At 32.7% G+C, this 19,069-nt stretch overlaps 3 protein-coding genes across 3 annotated transcripts; all 3 read right to left on the reverse strand.

Annotated features, from left to right (window-relative positions):
• Window positions 1-462: 462 nt before the first annotated feature.
• On the reverse strand, window positions 463-8,113 carry LOC107434205 (probable serine/threonine-protein kinase At1g09600). Its single transcript, XM_016045637.4, has 8 exons — window positions 6,747-8,113; window positions 6,023-6,307; window positions 3,919-4,236; window positions 3,317-3,544; window positions 2,613-2,713; window positions 2,086-2,200; window positions 1,542-1,985; window positions 463-1,199 (listed from the first exon to the last, which is right to left on the reverse strand). Exons 1-8 carry the CDS (start codon window positions 7,194-7,196, stop codon window positions 999-1,001), a joined length of 2,142 nt encoding a protein of 713 aa, XP_015901123.3. The 5' UTR covers window positions 7,197-8,113; the 3' UTR covers window positions 463-998.
• On the reverse strand, window positions 7,319-13,969 carry LOC125423787 (uncharacterized). The gene is made up of 6 exons (XM_048478931.2): window positions 13,721-13,969; window positions 13,128-13,291; window positions 12,192-12,627; window positions 11,880-11,974; window positions 11,624-11,703; window positions 7,319-7,464 (listed from the first exon to the last, which is right to left on the reverse strand). Exons 1-6 carry the CDS (start codon window positions 13,967-13,969, stop codon window positions 7,319-7,321), a joined length of 1,170 nt encoding a protein of 389 aa, XP_048334888.2.
• A 2,838-nt stretch (window positions 13,970-16,807) lies between these two features.
• LOC125423865 (zinc finger CCCH domain-containing protein 19) lies at window positions 16,808-18,879 on the reverse strand. Its single transcript, XM_048479555.2, has 2 exons — window positions 18,635-18,879; window positions 16,808-17,996 (listed from the first exon to the last, which is right to left on the reverse strand). The coding sequence occupies exon 2, from the start codon at window positions 17,824-17,826 to the stop codon at window positions 17,098-17,100; it is 729 nt and encodes a 242-aa protein (XP_048335512.1). The 5' UTR covers window positions 17,827-17,996; window positions 18,635-18,879; the 3' UTR covers window positions 16,808-17,097.
• Window positions 18,880-19,069: the final 190 nt, after the last annotated feature.

The following is a 19,069-nucleotide window of genomic DNA, read 5'->3' on the forward strand; positions in this document are numbered from 1 at the left end:
TAATTAATTTTTTAAATATAGTTTTTTATTTGTATTTTGTTTAACGTAATTTATTAATTTTTTAGACTTGACCATAAATAACAAAAATGTCTTGCATTGGGCCATGATTTTGGATTAATATCATTCACCTTTTTAAAAAGATTGTACTAAATCTAAACACAATCGAACCTCTATGGTTTTAAAAATTATCAGATTAAAATCGTAGGGTACAAATGATTATACTGAAACTGCAGTAACAATTTTGTTATTGGACCATACTTCAAAAAGGTCTGTATGCAGCTAACCAATTGATTTTTTTTCCCATTTTTTTTTTTTTCTGGTTTATGTCCTTTATAATTTAATCTAATGGTTCATAATTACAGCTACATCACCATATCAATTTGGAACATCTTAATCTACAAATCAATGCACATCATTTAACAAAGAGTATATATATATATATATATATACAAAATACAAAAATAAATGGAATCATTTGGATAAATGATCAAATTTTGGACAAGTGCTAAGCCTTTACACAGAATGAGTTAACTAAAGCCTGACTGATTAAATATCAAAACAGGTTTCAGCTGTACAGGTATGTCTCCAGCAAGAATTTGAGCAAACATCAAACCAATCTAACTTCTCATCAGCTGACAACCAAACAATATACTTCTATGTAAGTCAATGCCAAAGGAATTTTATTTTTCTTTTGCTTTTGTTGATCCTGGGGGAAGGATTCCAACTCAGAGTTTAAGGCACTTTTGCCTAACGAAGCTGATGTACCCTGGAGGACAATGCTGAAGGATTTTGATAGCTTCACATTGCATCTGCAACATATGGATGATTAGGAATTTATGCTTTTACCTCTGATGGTGAAATAAACTTTTGGTGCCATGTAAACCCAGAGAAGCTCTGAATTCCAAATTTTGGTTTTGAGATCTGTACAATGCCAAAGAAAAGTGGTGTATCTTCCTGTTTAGTAACAACTATGCCCATGTTCCAATCACTCTCGGTCATCACCTGCCCTTTCTTCCATGACTAAGTACTGATTCGTTTTGTACATTTTCACTTTTCTTGGTTTTATCCTTTTCCACGCGAGCTTTACGCACTGCGTGTTGGATTTGCTTCTCGTGCTCTTTGAGCATCTCCTCAAGATTTCCTCCTGGAGGCATTAATGGTCCAGAGTAGTGTATCCGACTCTTCTTAGGTGCATAAACCTAAGGGTACAAGCAAAGGCAAGTGATTAATCTCAATATTTAACAACTCAACAGAAAGTAAACCACTAGTATAAGCATTCAAGCCACTTGGTTACAGAATTTGAATCATCATTTAAAATGCAAGAAAGGGAAAACAAAATTTATACAAGATTATAAACTTTTTGCCGCAAGCAATTATCTGTTTAAAACCGTCATATCATGGACTCAGGACTTGCATATGGTGGAAAATGGCTTTAAAAAACTTTAAATAAATAAGGCAAAGCATTACTTTCAAATCCACAGGCTATGAAGAACTGAAAAGTGTCTAAAAGAAATATCTTAAATATTGTCTTAGTAACTTACCGCTGCAGACTCCTTTCCCAATGGTTGTTCATCTTTCTTATGAGCAGACCTCCGCCTATCTTGCAAATGATGCGACCAAACATGTTTTTCAGAGGAAGCACCATTATCATGATGACAATATCTGGCACTAATACGCTCCTCTGGCCAGTGTGGATTCACACTGGTCTGTAAGACACCATCAAATTTTGAAGCACCTCGAACTGCAACTGAACTGGAAAATCTAGATAATTGGGATGCTGCACGATGTGTGCAAGATTCCTGCATTCTCAAGTCTTCACCATTCATATAGTGGCTAGAGCACGCATTCATATTCCTTGAGGATCCAAATGCACTCGGATGCATTGACTGGCCTGAATGGGAGAAGAAACCATGTGTTGTGTCTCTTGTAGGCTCAAGACTGTACTTTTCTGTGGCTGTTTTTTGGTTATTCTGCCCTTGGTGTTTCTGGATTAGGAAACAAAAAAACAAAAAAGTGTAAAACCTTACATGCTTGTTCTTCATGAACTGTAAGTAAGATATAACATAGACATATACATAGAGATACCTGTATGGAAGCCTGCAACTGAGCATTGCCATCTGGTGCTGGTACAACCTTGGATTCTCTAGACCCCTTTCTAACCGATTCATGTCCTTGTCCTTTTCCAACAGTTACTCTTCGCCTACAGTTTAGATGAATGAATAGAATATGTTAAGGCTGTAGAAACAGGAAAAGAATTTCAAACATTTATAGTCAATCCTATCCTCAATTGGAGTGATTGACATATAGAATCCAATTTTTCTCATCATTTCATCAATAACTGAATGCCCCCCACTATTTTCAGGTAAAGAAAGAATAGGAGCACTTGTCTTCCCCAAATAAAATAAAATCCATTTTATAAATTATTCCTTTGTACCAAGGAATCAAACCTTCAGATCAATAACCATTCTGATAGTGGTCTACATAAAGATGAAGGCTTCTTTATTAACATAACAATCAAACGTAAAAGCTTAGGGACAAACCACTAGCAACATGATTCCTCCTAAGAGGTTATTATGTTTAGAATAGGGTTGAAGAATTAAGAAATAGCTAACCTTCTCACTTCCTCATCTCGAAGCTTGGCATTAAACTCCTTGCTTGGCGGATACTTTGGCAATGTTGATGGATCACAAGGAAGAGGCTTTGTTATGAAGAACTGGAGGAGAGGGGGAAAAAACTCAGAACCAAACTCTAACTCCAAGAATTAAAAGCCTGTACTTTTAAGAATACTAGGAATATCCAACTTCACTTGAAGCAACAAAATGTAGGATGGTATATTAGCATTCCATCCAGTTAGTGAATGCGTAGATGGGAAATCCAAATTAATGTTGTTTTAACCACCTTGTCATGAATAAAATTTTCCAAATCATGATAACTACTTTAGGATTGCCACTTTCTCTCATATTTTTATTTAGAGGGGGGGGGGGGGGGGGGTGGGTGGGTTGTGTGGTGGTGGTGAAGAACCAAAGAACAAGAAGTCAACATTTTGTTTTAGTTGGGACATATCAATTCCAAATTAAACGCGGCAAAGGGTCTTATAAATGTCATACATAGTTATGTGTTAAAATGAACTTTAAGTTAATATGTACAGTGATCCAATTTAGAGATTGATTAAAAAGCATACAGAGTCTAGCATGTGAAATAATAGATAGTCAGTTTTAATTCTTTGCATTCTCTTGAATCTCAATGTTTTGCAAGTCGAGAAGCTTGAAAACCTAATTGCAATGGGCAACCTGATGTATGGCACACCCATAATTACCTCATTCTGGAGTGCAGAAGAAGCTGATCCACGGCCTTCAGGTTCTATTGCAAGAAGGACGTCCAATAGGGACAATGCTGATGAAGGAAACTCTCTGAATGCATCAGTAACAGAACGCTTGTATGGATGTGTAGGTTTAAAAACAGTTGCATGAGGCAATTTTGATTTCTTCCAGTATTCTTCGGAAGGCGACCCGCAAAGTTTGAAGATCTTATGTAGTTGCTCCACCTGAGATAGTAAATAAAAAAAATAAATCTTGATGCTAAATTCAAAAGATGTATCCGTGGTTCCATAAGTAGAATCATATAAGTTATGATAGCACATAACCTATGTTCCTATGTACACATAGGAAAGATATGAACTGATAAAGTAACTTCCTCATTGCAATATCTCAATAAAATTTCATTGGCGAACCAACTTCATTAAATTTGATTAATCTGTTACCATCGGCAAAATCAAGCTCATTCTTATTGGTTGGACAATTATCAAATCATTTACATATCTAGAAACATTTATTGGATCTCTTTAAAATGTTTGATAGATATTCCATTAGATCAAGTCTAGAGCTTATTGATACATCCATTACTGTCAAGGAAAAGTACCTCTGTCCTTCCAGGCATGATAGGCTTGCCAGAAAACAGCTCTGCAAGGATACAACCGGTACTCCATAAATCCACAGCAACTCCATAGTCTGTACATCCAAGCAATAGTTCAGGTGGTCGGTACCACAAGGTTACCACACGACTTGTTAGAGGCTGTTTTTTACTAGAATGGTAGAAGGTCGATAGCCCAAAATCACCAATCTTTAGGTTTCCACAATTATCAATTAGAAGATTTGATCCCTTGATGTCACGATGTAAAACGCCACGGCTGTGACAATGTTCAAGTCCACAAAGAAGCTGTTGCATATAACATTTTATCTGGAGGCCAAAAGAAAACAAAAGACAAACATATGATATAAACATAGGAATTACACAAATATATACTTCTTCACCTATAAATAGAAATTAAAAAAAAAATAGAAAAGAAATTAAGAGGTCAGACTAGTAAGGGATGCTTAAAACATCATTGAACCAAGTATATCTGGTTGCCTTAACAAAATTATCCAAGGAAAAACTAGAGATTCTATTTTCTTCAAATTAGTTTATAATTTTTTCTTTTTCTCTTTTCTTTCCTGATGAAAACTTTCTTGATTAATTATTAAAACTCTTCAAGAAAGTACGTAAACCACAAGTCAACAATAAAAAAGGGGCTCACGCAGACATTGTCTAAATATATCTTCTTAAGTGATCTTAGAGCAATGCACACCAGAATTTAGATAGCCTTCAAAGATAAGCATTGCATGTCAGCGTGTCATCGTCGAAGCCAAAACCAACAGAGAATCATTTGTTTTTCTCTCAAAGATGCAACAAAATTTCAACTATGATGCAAGTAAAAAAAAAAAAAAAAAAAAAAAAAAATCACAACAAACATTTTCTGGGATCTAAAACCACCCTCTTGTCACTCATGTATATGTATACATATATTTTTCTGTAAGCAAATATTAACAACTTCTGATATTGTATATTGTTAAGTTATAGTTAATCTGAAAATTTTAAACTGTTAAGAAAGAACTCAACTATATATATCAAGTCATACACAACAAACACTTGGCATTCTCTTACCACATGTATAAAGTGTTCAGAATAGTAGATTATCATAAATAGGAGCTAATAGGATTTGAAAACAAGACCAGACACACAATCAGAGCACTGATATAATGTAAAATTACCAATAACCCCAAAAGCTTAATTCACTTATGTATATCAAGCCAGACATAAAAGATGCTTAACCTATATCATTGGGTCTTTGGGAGAAAAAAAAAAAAAAAAAAAAAAAAAAAAAGGGGGTAAAAGCACTTATATCACTGGGTGCACCGGTCATGCAAAATCACTACGAGGAAGACCAACAAATGAATTCCATTCTTTTCCTTCCATTCTGATATGGGATTAATAATGCTGGTGTGAAAAGAGCAACTCTAACTGCTAATCTATGTGCAGGTGAAACCTGATGAGCAGAACATCACAGTAGAATGTGTGTCTTATATGTATCATGGTGATTCATTCTGAACCAAAGTTGAATTGAAACCTATTAAAAAGTTTATCAGAAAAAAAAAAAAAAAAAAAAAGGGGGTAAAAGCACTTATATCACTGGGTGCACCCGTCATGCAAAATCACTACGAGGAAGACCAACAAATGAATTCCATTCTTTTCCTTCCATTCTGATATGGGATTAATAATGCTGGTGTGAAAAGAGCAACTCTAACTGATAATCTATGTGCAGGTGAAACCTGATGAGCAGAACATCACAGTAGAATGTGTGTCTTATATGTATCATGGTGATTCATTCTGAACCAAAGTTGAATTGAAACCTATTAAAAAGTTTATCAGAAAATTTATGCTCATATATATAACATCCTAACCCAGAGCATTATATGATACACCTAGTATTTAGGACATCAAGCCTGTGACTTCGCAAGTAAAAGGTAAATCACAGTGCTCAAGTAGAATTGTTACACAAAACAAAAGTCATTTTAAGATTTGTAATTGCAGTAATTCACATCACCACAATGGAATTCATAACAAATATAACATTTGTCACTAGCATGACCTTTTATGATGACAATTCATGACAAAATCATTGAATGGATCAATGCAATGTAGGTACCTGGGCTTCACTAAACTTGATTTCAGGTCTTGCAGCAAGGCCAGCAAGGTCATGCTCCATATACTCAAATATAAGATATAAGCTTCCTGAGGTCCTCGAGGTAATAAGACCTTCAAGTTTCATGACATTTGGGTGATCAAGCCTACGCTGAATAAGAATTTCTCTTGCCATAAAACGAACACTTTCCGGATCCATATTAGCAAAGCGCACCTTCTTTAGTGCAACTATTTTGTTTGATTCAAGATCACGAGCTCTGTACACACTGCTATAAGTTCCTTGTCCAATCTGCATTATTGCCAGGGGACTCAAAATTAAAATATATATATATATATAATTATTGTTTATCATTAACTAAAAAAACCAAATCTAGGTATTTTCAAACAAAAGAAAATCATGTACTACATCAATTTCCTTTTTAATATTATTAAGGCAATAAAATCCAGGTATTTTCATTTTTATTTATCTCTCTTGGGTATTAGACAGTATCTCCTAACAAAATGTAGAACAATAAAAACTAGAAATAAAAATTCGATGGGAAAGCTCAAATTTTAGGAAATTTGACCGGAATAAAGTCGAAGACTATGCTTTATGCACAATGTATTTAATTACTTTGAAAAAGTTAACAATGTATGTTATAGGATCCATTACAATTTGCATGAAACAAAATATAAGAATAAAAGTTTTAAGTGCCAACATGTATAGAAGTAGAATTGAATAAACTAACCTTGTCCAGTTTCTCAAATGACTCTGCCTTCCGAGGCACCCATCCACTGATTGCTTCTCCAGCCACAGAGGTCAACCATGAAGGCCAGCCAGCAACAACTTGTGCCCCCCTTTCACCATTAGACACACTAATTATTCTAGTCAGCCTAGGCTGTATTTGTCCCCCAGTGGCTCCAACCTCCATTGATGAACGTTTTTGAAGCAGAGGTTTTGTATGCTTTTCAGTAACCTCCGGCTTTTTACTCGCTTCATCTACCGATATAGAATTCAAAACTGAATTCTCTTCTGTGGGAGGAACTGACATCAATTGCGCCGTCGCATCATTTCCACCCACACCAGCTTCTAACTGTTTGGAACAGTTGTTCGACTTTGATTCTTTTTTTCTACCATGATCATGATTCTTAGCAACAAATTGATGCGCTAAAAGCCCTTTTGAGCAAATGCAGCCCATGATTCCACTTCAGCCTTCTGTTTCTATTCAGAAAACTGCACAATTCCTCTCCTTCCTAAGAAAATATCTTTTCCAGCTGCACTTTTGGCAGCAATTTATGCTTGAGATTCTACTAACATCCTTCAATTACTCAAGCGTACACCAAGAAATATACTTTCTTCTGCACTTCCTTCAAAGTATCTCTTTGAATATATGAACATCTGAGTTGCAATGCAATCAAAATCTTCTACAATGAAGAGTGATGAGAGAGAACCCAAACCCTCAAAACCTTAAAAACCCACCAAGAACAATAAAGTAACCTCCAAATTGAAAGATCCAATGAACCTGTTCTTGAAAAACAAAGAACCCAGATCCCAAATTTAAAAGGACTCCAACGAAACCCAACAAAGGAGACTATGCACATCAGCAATTCTTTACATTAATACAATCTCATAGGTCTGATCTCTAAATTAATAACAAAATCTGAAATCCACATTTCTTAAGAACTGGTCCAAAGACAACAAGCTCAAAAAAGGGGAAAAAAAAATGAAATGCCAGTACTTGTTTTTCCAGACAAAAAATGAATGAACCCAAAAATCAACAACGTAAATTCATCATAAAGCACTGGAAAAACCAATGAGAGGCAAACAAAACAACCAAAATGCGCACCAAGACAGCTACTGTTTATCTGGTTTCAAAAGACGTTTTTCATTCCCTCCTTGGAATGAAAAATAGTGGGTCGTGCCAGACAAGAAATTCTAGAGAGAGAAACAGCAAGAAAGAAAGAGAGAGATAAAATGAGAGATTTTCGGATCTGGGTTGATCCTAAAAATACGAATGGCCAATTAAAATTAGGCAATGGTGGAAAGTTGGAAACAGAGTTCCGCACCAGCTCCACATAACAACGAACTCTGTGTCATTCTTTTTTCCAGCAAACAAGAAAGAAATAAAACAGTAGACCCAAACAAGGCCTTAACGTCAGCAAATCAGGAAGAAAGTGTGAATGTTTTACACGTGGCATTGTGTGAGCTTTTCGGAGGATCTTCGTGGATGCAACTACTTTAAGAGAGTCAACTTTTGACAATGATGCCGTTGAATTTGTTTTGGATTAGATTATGAAATACTCACTTTCTTTTTTCATATTTATTTCCCTATTTTTATTTTATTGCAACTTCCTACTGACAGTGATAATTTTTTTTTCCCCAAAAAAATAAAATAAAATAACATTTACAATTTAACATGTTTATAAATCAAATGAAAGGCCGATTTAGACTAATATTTCTTGAACTATTAGTGCCCCTTTTAATAATTTGTCGAACTGAATTGCATTGGAGCAAATTATTACAAGTTCTACCTAATCACATTAAATTAAATTTGAAATACTTTAATTTAATTGGTTTGGATTTAAAACAAACCAGTCCAATCTAATCAACTAAATTTAAAGATTGCTAAATTTTGCCTCATAGTTATGAAATTGATAATGCTATGCTTTAAACTTTAAAAAATATGCACAGATTTGGATCCTCTCCGTTCCCAATTATCTGTCTCTTCCCAATCTCACCAATAAATAATTGACACCTCAATTTAAAAAAAAAAAAAAAAAAGGAATGGTGGCAAGCTTAACTCCATTACTTTCTTTCCCATTCTTGAAAATCACCAGTATTTGGAGATTGCCCTGTTTTTAAAGTAGAGATGAAGGATATAATGAAGATAAATGGAGAAGAAACAAAGGCAGAGACATGCAAAAGTAAGGATTATATAAGGGATTTGGATCCTCTAGTGGCCAAAGGAAGATCAGAACGTTTCTTGAGTTTGCTTGCACAGCTTGGAAGGATTGGAGTCTAAAATGCATTTGACCAATGAGAGATTCAGGAGGCATAATGATTTAGACCATAGGGAATGCCCTCAAAAAAAAAAAAAAAAAATGATTGGTTTTCAAAAAGTTTAATTTGTTTTCCGATTATGCATTAGGGATGCATAAGAGGCTAAACTATGGCATCAAAAATAAATTTCCTTTTTTTCTTTTTTCTTTTTTTAATTTTCCCGATAAAACATATTAGATTTCAAAACATATTAGACCATACGGAATTCATAGGAAGAGAGCAACGGCATTAACCAGCAAAATTTTTCTTTTTGGGGGGCATAAAGCGTCCAACTTCTAATATTATCACAATTGTGGAAGATGGAGGAATAAGAGGGCAAGAAATAAGTGAATATGTATAGCTTTTTTTATTTTTATTTTTTTGGTTAATAAATGAATGGAGGGATAGGAAAAGGGACAGACAGGCAGTGATAGAGGATCTCAATGCTATATGCACCAATACCATAAAAATGGCTAAGCCCTTGTATAGTGTTTGGTTGGTGAAATGAAGTAAGAATGGAATGGAATAGAAAGAGAAATGAAATGGAAATTAAGAATGGAAATGGAATAGCTTCCAATGTTAGCTTGAATAATAGAACCAACAATTGAATTGATCATGGAAAATAACTATTTTGACAAAAATACCTTTATGCTATGTTATTAATTGTCTTTTTTTAATCAAAAATCTCTCTTTATTTTACTTCTGCTATCTTTTTCTAATTTTCCTCACCACATTATAATCTTTTTTTTTAATTTTTTTTTCAATTTTTTATTTTTTTATTCTATAGTTCATCTCTTTAATTTCTCATATTAAGAGTATTTATTTTCTTTCGATAGTTTCATCATTTTAATTATACTAAATAAACACATGGGCCTGCCCAGTAATAAAATTTTTTTAAAATTTTTAAAATTTTTTTTTTTTTTTGTCTAGAGTTTTTTAAAATTAATAACTAATAAAGTGTTTATTAAAAATATTTAATAAGCGTTAAAAATTCATATTGTTTAAGTATTTTGATAAATACACATGAACTAGTCATTTTACAACTATATATGACTGGCCGCCCAGTCCAACATAAAGAACTATTATCTATGGCTGTTGTTTTTTGATTGGACAACCTGTTATTATTGTTGTTGCTCTATATAGCACAACACTGGAGTATTTTTCAATTATAAGTTTAACCAAATATGTGTATATATTTTTCTATAAATTAAAGAAAGAATGTATGAGGAAATGGAATCCTCATTCCAACCATACTTATTTAGTCATACCAAACAAAAAGAATATCATGATTCTAATCAAATGTCATGAATTCTATTCCCCCTCCATTCCATTCAACCAACCAAACATCATCATTTTAGTATCGGATACCAAGATGTAAATTTGTCATTTTAAATTCCAAATCAAATAAATTGCAATTATAGAACATATTATTTAGCCAACCATTTTAAGTATCATCGAATCCAAGGGAAAGAAGAATTTCATCCGGCCTACTTGATTCCATTTGGAGATATTTTCAATGATTAAACTATTTTATCAAATCTACCAACACAAATTTATTATGATATAACTGAATTATTTTATCACAAGGTCTGTACTATAAATGAGAAATGCCGATGGGTCTTGGTCTTTTTTATTGTTTAAAATTATTCAAAAACGACTGCATCTTTTGCTTATTGTTCTGTTTTAGATTTTTTTAATTTTATTGGCTTTTAATGTGGGTCTAACATATAGGTCCCACGTGGGTTGAATAATAGATTTTCAGACCTCCCAAAGTTTTTGCAGAAAAGACTTAATCTTTCAATTTTTTACCTTACTCTTTTGTCGTTTTCCACTGTGATTAGTACTTTAACTGTACTACGGTAATTTTTTTTCTTTTATTCCTGTTGTCCGATTTGACCTTTCAGTGGCACCCATTACACAAGCACCAACTAAAAAGTTTTTTTTTTTTTTTTTTCAAATAGAAATTAATAAGTTATATAATTTTTTTATTTAAATTTTAACATTGTAATATGTTTTTATTATTTTTTTTATAAAATTGTATTGATTAAATTAAAAATATTATTTTTTAGTTTTAATTTTATTCTTTTATAATATTAACAATATAATTTTAAACTTCTATAATATTAACAATATAATTTTAAAAATTAAATGTAATGCTAATATATATTAATTAATAAATATTTTATAATCAAAATTTTGATTATCACTCTTGATCTAAAATAAAATTTTTCAAATAATCATTTTCATTAAATGTATAAATATTTTAATTGAAATTTTAAAAAAATTATAATATATTATTTTTTTAAAAAATATATTAATTAATTAACACTAATAAATAAAAAATATTTTATTTTTAATTTGTGGATCTACCTATAGTACACCTCAATACACGTGCAAAACCCATGGGCTAAACCTAGTCATTGGTAATATTACTGTAACCATAACATAAAAAGAGTATAAGAAAAAAACAAAGAAAATCAATTCTTTAGACCTTTTGAGATTTTTTTTTTTGACAAAAATAGACCTTTTGAGATTTAGACTCCCGAAAATAGTCTATGACTCATTATTTTTTTTGGGTTAATCTACCACTCAGTATTGAATAGCTAGATTTGGACAACTCACTTAGCTTTCCAAATTTATCTTCGTAGGAGTCCAACAGTTCCATCCTGTAAACAAATCCAGTTTAGTATAATCTTGTGAGTCAGAGGTTGAATTTAAAACAAAAGAGTGTAGAAAAATAAATAAATAAATAAATAACGAAAATGATCATTCCATATTTCATTAATAACAGAAAAATAATACATGATAGGAAATATTACAACAAGCCACTAACAATCCATACCAATATGCCAAGCACTGGAATGGTGCAAATTTGTCATAAATTTCTTCAACTTGTTTCTTAACTGTTTTCTTGTCGCAAGTTTTCCTTCCATGCACCTGCAAACAGATCAACAAAACATGAATTTCACAGGTTGATTCTACAATATAATATATATAATATATATATATATTTAGATTTCTTTAAATGTCTCATATCAATAACTCGAGTAAAAGCTGATTTCTAATAAATAAAAAAAAGATTTTAAAGGTAAAATTATTAAAACGGACTGACATAAACAATATTAACAATTATTTATATGATAAAGTAACGTACCTGTTGTATATGTCTTATAGTTTCTGTGTCTACTGGAACACTTTGATAGTTTCCAATGCACATGAAAACATTGGCACATGTATAGGGACCAAAACCATTCAGATGACTCAATTCTTGGTACACTCGCTCGTAATCATAGGGTTCCTTGTTCATAGTTTCCTCCATTTCTTCAAGCGAAACTCGACCAGATTCAACATTTTTTGCAAGTTGTAGAATGTATTTTGCTCTGTATCCTAAAACTGGATACTTTTCGCGTAAATAACTTTCATCAAGACTGGCTAGTTCTTTTGAAGTTGGAAAATTGCCCATTCTAACTTCAGCTTGTATTGGAGTACTACTTTTTCCTCGTTTCCTTTTACCTTTGCCTTTGCGAGTATTTGTCAATTCAAATTGAAGCTCACAGAGAGCTTGAGCCATTTGCAATGACTTTGACCACCTAATTAATATAATTGACCAATGAGAACAAAATTGAAAAAAGGGAGTTAGAAAAACTTAAGAAAAATTATAGCTCAATTTGCTGAAAGGGAAATGCAGTCCAAGTAAATTTAACCGTAATTGATCAATGCATGTGAATGAAAAATACGAGTATATTAACTGTAATTTAAAAGTTTTTGATGGCTTTTATTTTTTATTTACATTAATTACTTATATATACAGGAAAAAAAAGAAAAAGGTTATTTATTTGTTATAAAATGTAGAACTAATTATCAACATTTATGTTCTCAACCTCCGAACTTGTCATCGTTTGAGGAAGAAAGAGTATTTGTAGAACAAATATCCATTTGCGTCTATATTTTGGAAATTATAGATGTAATTTTTTTTTTTTTGGCCCTCTATATATATATATATATATATTTTGGTTTAGTGAACAATTTTTCTAGTGCTAATAATTAAGAATGATAAAAATTAAAAAATAAAACAAAATGAAGTTCATACGTGCAATTGCAAAGGAGGATGGACTTGACGGCATCTTCAAAGATAGAAGGTGAACGGAAAAGTCGACCGAAACCTCTCGCTTTTGCTTTCGGACATGCTTTCTGAAACTCCCTCACATCTCTTTCGTCCCTTTCTGATATTCTCAACATTCGACCCACTTGTGCCTGCCCACACGAATGTAATCAGATGTGGAGCACTCATATAATAAACTAAGTCTATAAAACGTACGCCATATTGTATACAATAGAGAAAGAGAGAGAGAGAGAGAGAAATATTAATATCAATGTACAGCTATACAGAGGTTTCTGCCTGCTCAGCTTCCATGGTGGGAAGAGATGACATTTAAAGAGGGATTAAAATGCACATCTTCCGAAATAAAAATGTTATCGGGAATTGGCAACATAGATGTACAGTTAACAATTCTCTCATCACCAGTCCTTTTTGATAAATTTTTAATATTGTGAACTCATGCGTATCAAAGTTTTTAAATATATGTGTAAATCCACATATATTATAATTTAATCATGCGTGATATCCTGATGATTGATGAGAGGTAGATTAATGTATGTATAGTACATTAATGTATAATATACCAGTATAGCATGGCGATCTGGTGAAGAAGGAGGGAATTGAGAATGAAGAAGGATTTTGAGGAGGAGAAAGGAGTGGCAGGGAGGATGGGAAATGGAAACGACAGTGGATGTGGTGTCGTCGGAGAGTCGAAGTGGACGCTGCAGCGTTTTGGTGGAGGGAATCCAATTGTTTGGAGCCATCATGAAGAAACCATGATTGCACACTGCTTTCTCCAGATTAAACGTCGATTTGCACTCTCCCAATTCCATTTTCAACATGTAACAACCTGACATTTTTTTTTTTTTTTTTTTTTTTGGTGTGGGAAACTAACCACTATCTTGCTACCAGGTAGCAAACGCAGGAAAAAAAACACAGACAATTCAAAGGAGGAATATTATATATACATATATATATATATATATATTTTTTTTTTTTGGGGGGAAACAAAAAGTCATTTTGGGTTGACAATGTGAAAAAAATTGGTCACTATTTCTGTTTTCGAAATAAAATTTAATACCTAAATAAAGAAGAGAGAATCATGGGGTTGAGAAATCAAGAAATGGTTTGGATTGAAAACTTAATTAGAAGAGAGAAAGCTTGTTTTGGTTAGTATGGTTAAATATGGATATGGATATAAGACATTTAAAGTTTTCTAAAAGATAAATATGGACTATTACATTATATAATTGATAGATTATTTGTTATAAACCTTTATATGGGTGATGGTCCCCTTATTTATTAATTTTAGTAAACGTGATTCAATATGGAAGCAAATTTCGTCAAATAAAAAAAAAAAAATTGAAATAATGTAGTAATCAGTTATTATTCGTGTTGATAATTACTTGTCCATATATATATATATATATATATATATATATCTTATAAGATGGAAAAGCTTTATTTTGTTTCCCTTATTTATCATAGAAGTATCAATTAACGGTTTAATTAAATGTTGACTTACATTCTATCACTCAAAATAATGATTTCTTTGCTGCCAAATGCGGGAAAACAAAAATTACAAATTTTCAAGCTTTTGCCACTACACCAAAAATCTAAGAAAATGCCTTCATTTTATCAAATCAATAAATCAATTTAAGTGATTGATAATGTATATATAAATAGCCTAAATGTTTGGCGGGAAATAATAATACAGTAAAAAAATAAAAATTAAATGGGCGGGAAGAAAAGAGAGGCTTCTACTCTTCAAGTCTTCATTTATTATGTGTATATATGGGTTATAAGCCAAAACTGATACCCACATAGCTCTCTTATTAATCAGCCAAAAACTTTTAATATTAGATATTCTGTTTTTAGTGCATCCATGGCGTCAAGTCATTCCACAAGTACGTACGAATCAAGTGACTACGAAATGGAAGTGGTACGTGATTCCGAAGAAGAAGAAGAGTACGTACCAGAAAAGAAAAAGAGGAAGAAGAAGAAGATAATAGTGTGGAGCGAGAAAAAACAACGTCATCCATTATTATTCCGTTATCAAGGATTCTCTTGTGGCTGAACGTCATCCATTATTATTCCGTTATCAAGGATTCTCTTGTGGCTGATGTATCAAGAGAACAGCTCATCGATAAGGTCAAACGCTTAAAGAGAAAGTATATACAAAATAAAAAAAATAAACTGACGGATCCAAACTTATCAATTGATTATGATTCACATAGCAAGAGGGTATTCGAGCTATCCAAGCAGATATGGGACGAATGTGTATCCGACTCTGAATCTGAAGAAAAGAAGAGAAAGAAGGTGATGGTTAACGACAAAATTGATGATACTGTTGATGACGACGATAACAACAATAAGAAGAAAAAGAATAAGAAGCGGAAAATCATCAACAAAAATGAAAGTGAAAGTGAAAGTGGTAATGCTTTTACCAAATTATTTCACGAATATTGCGAGGAAAAAGGATTAGAAGTGAAGTGGCTGGAGAAAGAGGAGAGAGACAGCTTGGGGAATCTATGGAAACAGGCGAGCCAGTTAGAGTGGGAGCAGGGGATCTTGGAGAGTCAATACAAAAAATTGCGATATGACTTGGATGAAACTATTTATTCTCTCCTCAAACGCTTCTACACCAAATCTCCTGCTCTTTTTACCACTCATGATAACTAGTTATTTAGTTTTTCATTAACCAGATTTATGTGTTTTTTTTTTTTAAATGCAAATTCTTAATTAGTTTATGTTTTTTCTATTGAAGGTTTTTGTTTTGGTATTAATGAAACTTTATTTTTGCTTTTGTTTTTATGTTTCTATCGTCAGCTACATATACATATATACATACACATATACATATATATATATACACATATACATATAAACCTTTAATAATCTTTGATTATTATTTGAAGAAACAATTATGATATATGACAATGGGAGATAATTGAATCCCATATGATAGGGTGGGTAGAATTTTTTTTGTTTGGTACCATCCAACCTTTTAAGTTAGGATGTACTACTTTATACTGAGCCATTCAAAACTTCAACTTGAACTAGTTCCTATTACCTGGCTATACTAAGAAAAAGATCGTATGCATTATATAAATCACTCTTCCTTTTTTATAATGCAATGCAAAATTCTTTAACAGATCTTACTAGCTATTACATTGATATGCAACTTGAATTGTTCTTATTATGATTTTACAATGACAATCATCTATTAGTGGAATTAAAGAAAAATCTTGGCGTGTCAAAGAGGTAAAATCGAAAAGGTGCCAAAAGAAAAGCAAATCCAAATCAGGTGAAGAAAACAAATCTGAAATTAAATGTTAAAAAAAAAAAGGGTATTAATAATTTTTTTAGTTTGCTTTAAAAAGGTATTAATGCCTTAATGCTAAGTCGAAAAAACAAAAGCATCTCAATTCATAGGCAACTTTTTGTTGCCTGTCAGGCTGTCACTTTTCTCTCTCCAGTTTATCTGAGGAACCATTAAACTTTGAATCAAGAAATATAAACAGCATGAACAGCCTACATGAAGCCTTGACATCTAGCAAGTTATTTTCACAATTCGATTGGACCTGCCAGTGTAGTGTAAGGAACCAAGTGAAATATTTCACAAACTGCAAGGAAACTTAAAAAATAAAAAAAATAAAAAGTAAAAATGAAAAAAAAAGGCATTTTTCTATCTGTATATGCCCATTTCTAACTACTGTAACTTGCAAGGCTCTTTCTACTACTTGTGGCCTTTGATCAGGCTAATTATAAAACATGTATACACAGACTCACTCCTAGATACTACAAGAAGAAAAAGGAAATGGTACCTCTTTTTTTTTTTTTTTTCCTTAAAACAAAAAGTTGTTGGATATTACATAGCTTTCAGCTTTCAAGTCTAAAGCAAACTATGTACCTTTACAGTTTCAGCAGCTGGGAAACAAAAAGGACTTCCATATCTAATCTAACTATTGCAGAAAGCCCAGCGTATGGCATCATTCAGAAAGATTGCATCTTTTTGGCTCTGACCTTTCTTCCAAACCTTGTATTTCATCTCATAAGAACTAGAATCACGCCACCGTTTTGGCATCTCCATTGAATAAGGACCCATTATTTGACCATGAGGACCCAAATAATGCCACACTGCACAAGTGGGGCTCTCATGTGCAACCTCACAATCTCCATCTTCATCACTGTCACTTAGCTCAATTAACTTAACCGATTTACTGCTTTTGTTTTCCATATCTTCCATTTGGATTTCATTTGGTTGTTCTGTCCGTTTTCCACCAATATCAGATCCAAACCGGTGTATAGCATCAGTTAGGAAGATTGCTTCTTTTTGGCTCTGACCTGCCTTCCAGACTTTGTATTTCATCTCATAAGAAGTGGTGTGACACCACTGTTTTAGCATTGACATAGAATAAGGGCCCATTACTTCATCATGAGGACCCAAAGAGTACCACACAGCACGAGTTGGATTTTCATGCACATCCTCATGATCTCGGTCGTGGTCACTTAGCTCATCCAACTCAACTGATTTACTGCTTTTGTTTTCAACCTGTTCTTTTTGTATACCTGTTGGTTGATTTTTCCATTCTCCAATATCAGGGTCACCCTGATGTTGCTTTTCAGGGATGACACTGGACTGGCTTTCTGAAGCAAAAGAAAGAGGTCTTTCCTGCACTTCTTCCATAAACAGTGATTTTGAATATCTTTTCTTTATTTCTGAAACTGGGTGATGGCGTTTCCTTCGAAGGTCACTCTGAACTTCGTAATCACTGATATGAGATTCTTGAGGCAGATCTACCTCGACACTGATATGAGATTCCTAAGGCAGCTCTACATTGCATTGATGTTTTGTTTCTGGGGCAACTCCAGCCCAGTTAGCAAATGGGTAATGTTAGAAGAAAAATAAATTTATATTATCAAAAGGATATTAAGCCCAAAATGCAATGAAGAGAAACTACAGGAGATAGCATATTCAAAGTTGGGGACAACATACTTCTAAAGAAGGTTTTTGACTTAAAGAATGATTGTCATGGATCTTTTAACAAGTAAAATAGTAGAGCATATTGAAGAAAGCAATCCATAACAAATAATGGAGTACATATGAAGAACAAGTTTATGAGCATGATTAAAGAGCCATCATTTTTATTAAAATTAAAGATTTCAAGCGATAGTAGTATTATGTATGCTAAAAGATCCTGACAAGGGTAACTTTCAGCTATGTAAATTATGTAAATATATCATGGTCAAGGAGAATAACTTGTCAATTATGCACCATTCTATAAATTGTTATTGCTTTCTCTTTTATTTTACCTAAACCTATCTTAATTTCAAATCCTAGTATTACTTGTTACAAACCTCAACTGTAAGCTTTGCATGGTCTAAATTTGTTTCTCTGCAAGAAAACATGTTCATCTCCTATTTAAGTAATGGGAAACAACCACCAAAGGAAATTAAAAGAGAATAGATTCCAGAGAATTAGAAGGTTATCAAACCTGCCACATCTGTTCTACCATTTGGAGAGGAATTAGATTCACTGCCCAAATTAGTGCTGAGAGTTTGAGAAGCCTGTCCAACAGGTGATTCAGGCAAGCTGTTTGGTTCTTGTTTTACTTTTGTGAATGAGTTGTCAAAAACAGGTTCGATCTCCACTACATCTGCAATTACTCCTGGAAGCTTCTCTAATAATCGTGATTGCTCTGAAGGTGACTGAAGAAGTAGCTTTCTTCCAATATATTCAGCAATTGTGAACAAAATTTGCAGGTTAAGGTTCATATTCATATTTATCAAGACAAAAAGTTTTAGTTATGCATAAATAATTTTGAGTGACTTGAGGAAAAGAACCTCATATATATAAATATATAAATAAAATACATATATATATATATATATATATGCAGCTTGTTACTTTAAGTTTGACTTTGCAGATA

This window comes from Ziziphus jujuba, chromosome 7 (assembly GCF_031755915.1).
Source record: "Ziziphus jujuba cultivar Dongzao chromosome 7, ASM3175591v1".
NCBI lineage: Eukaryota > Viridiplantae > Streptophyta > Magnoliopsida > Rosales > Rhamnaceae > Ziziphus > Ziziphus jujuba.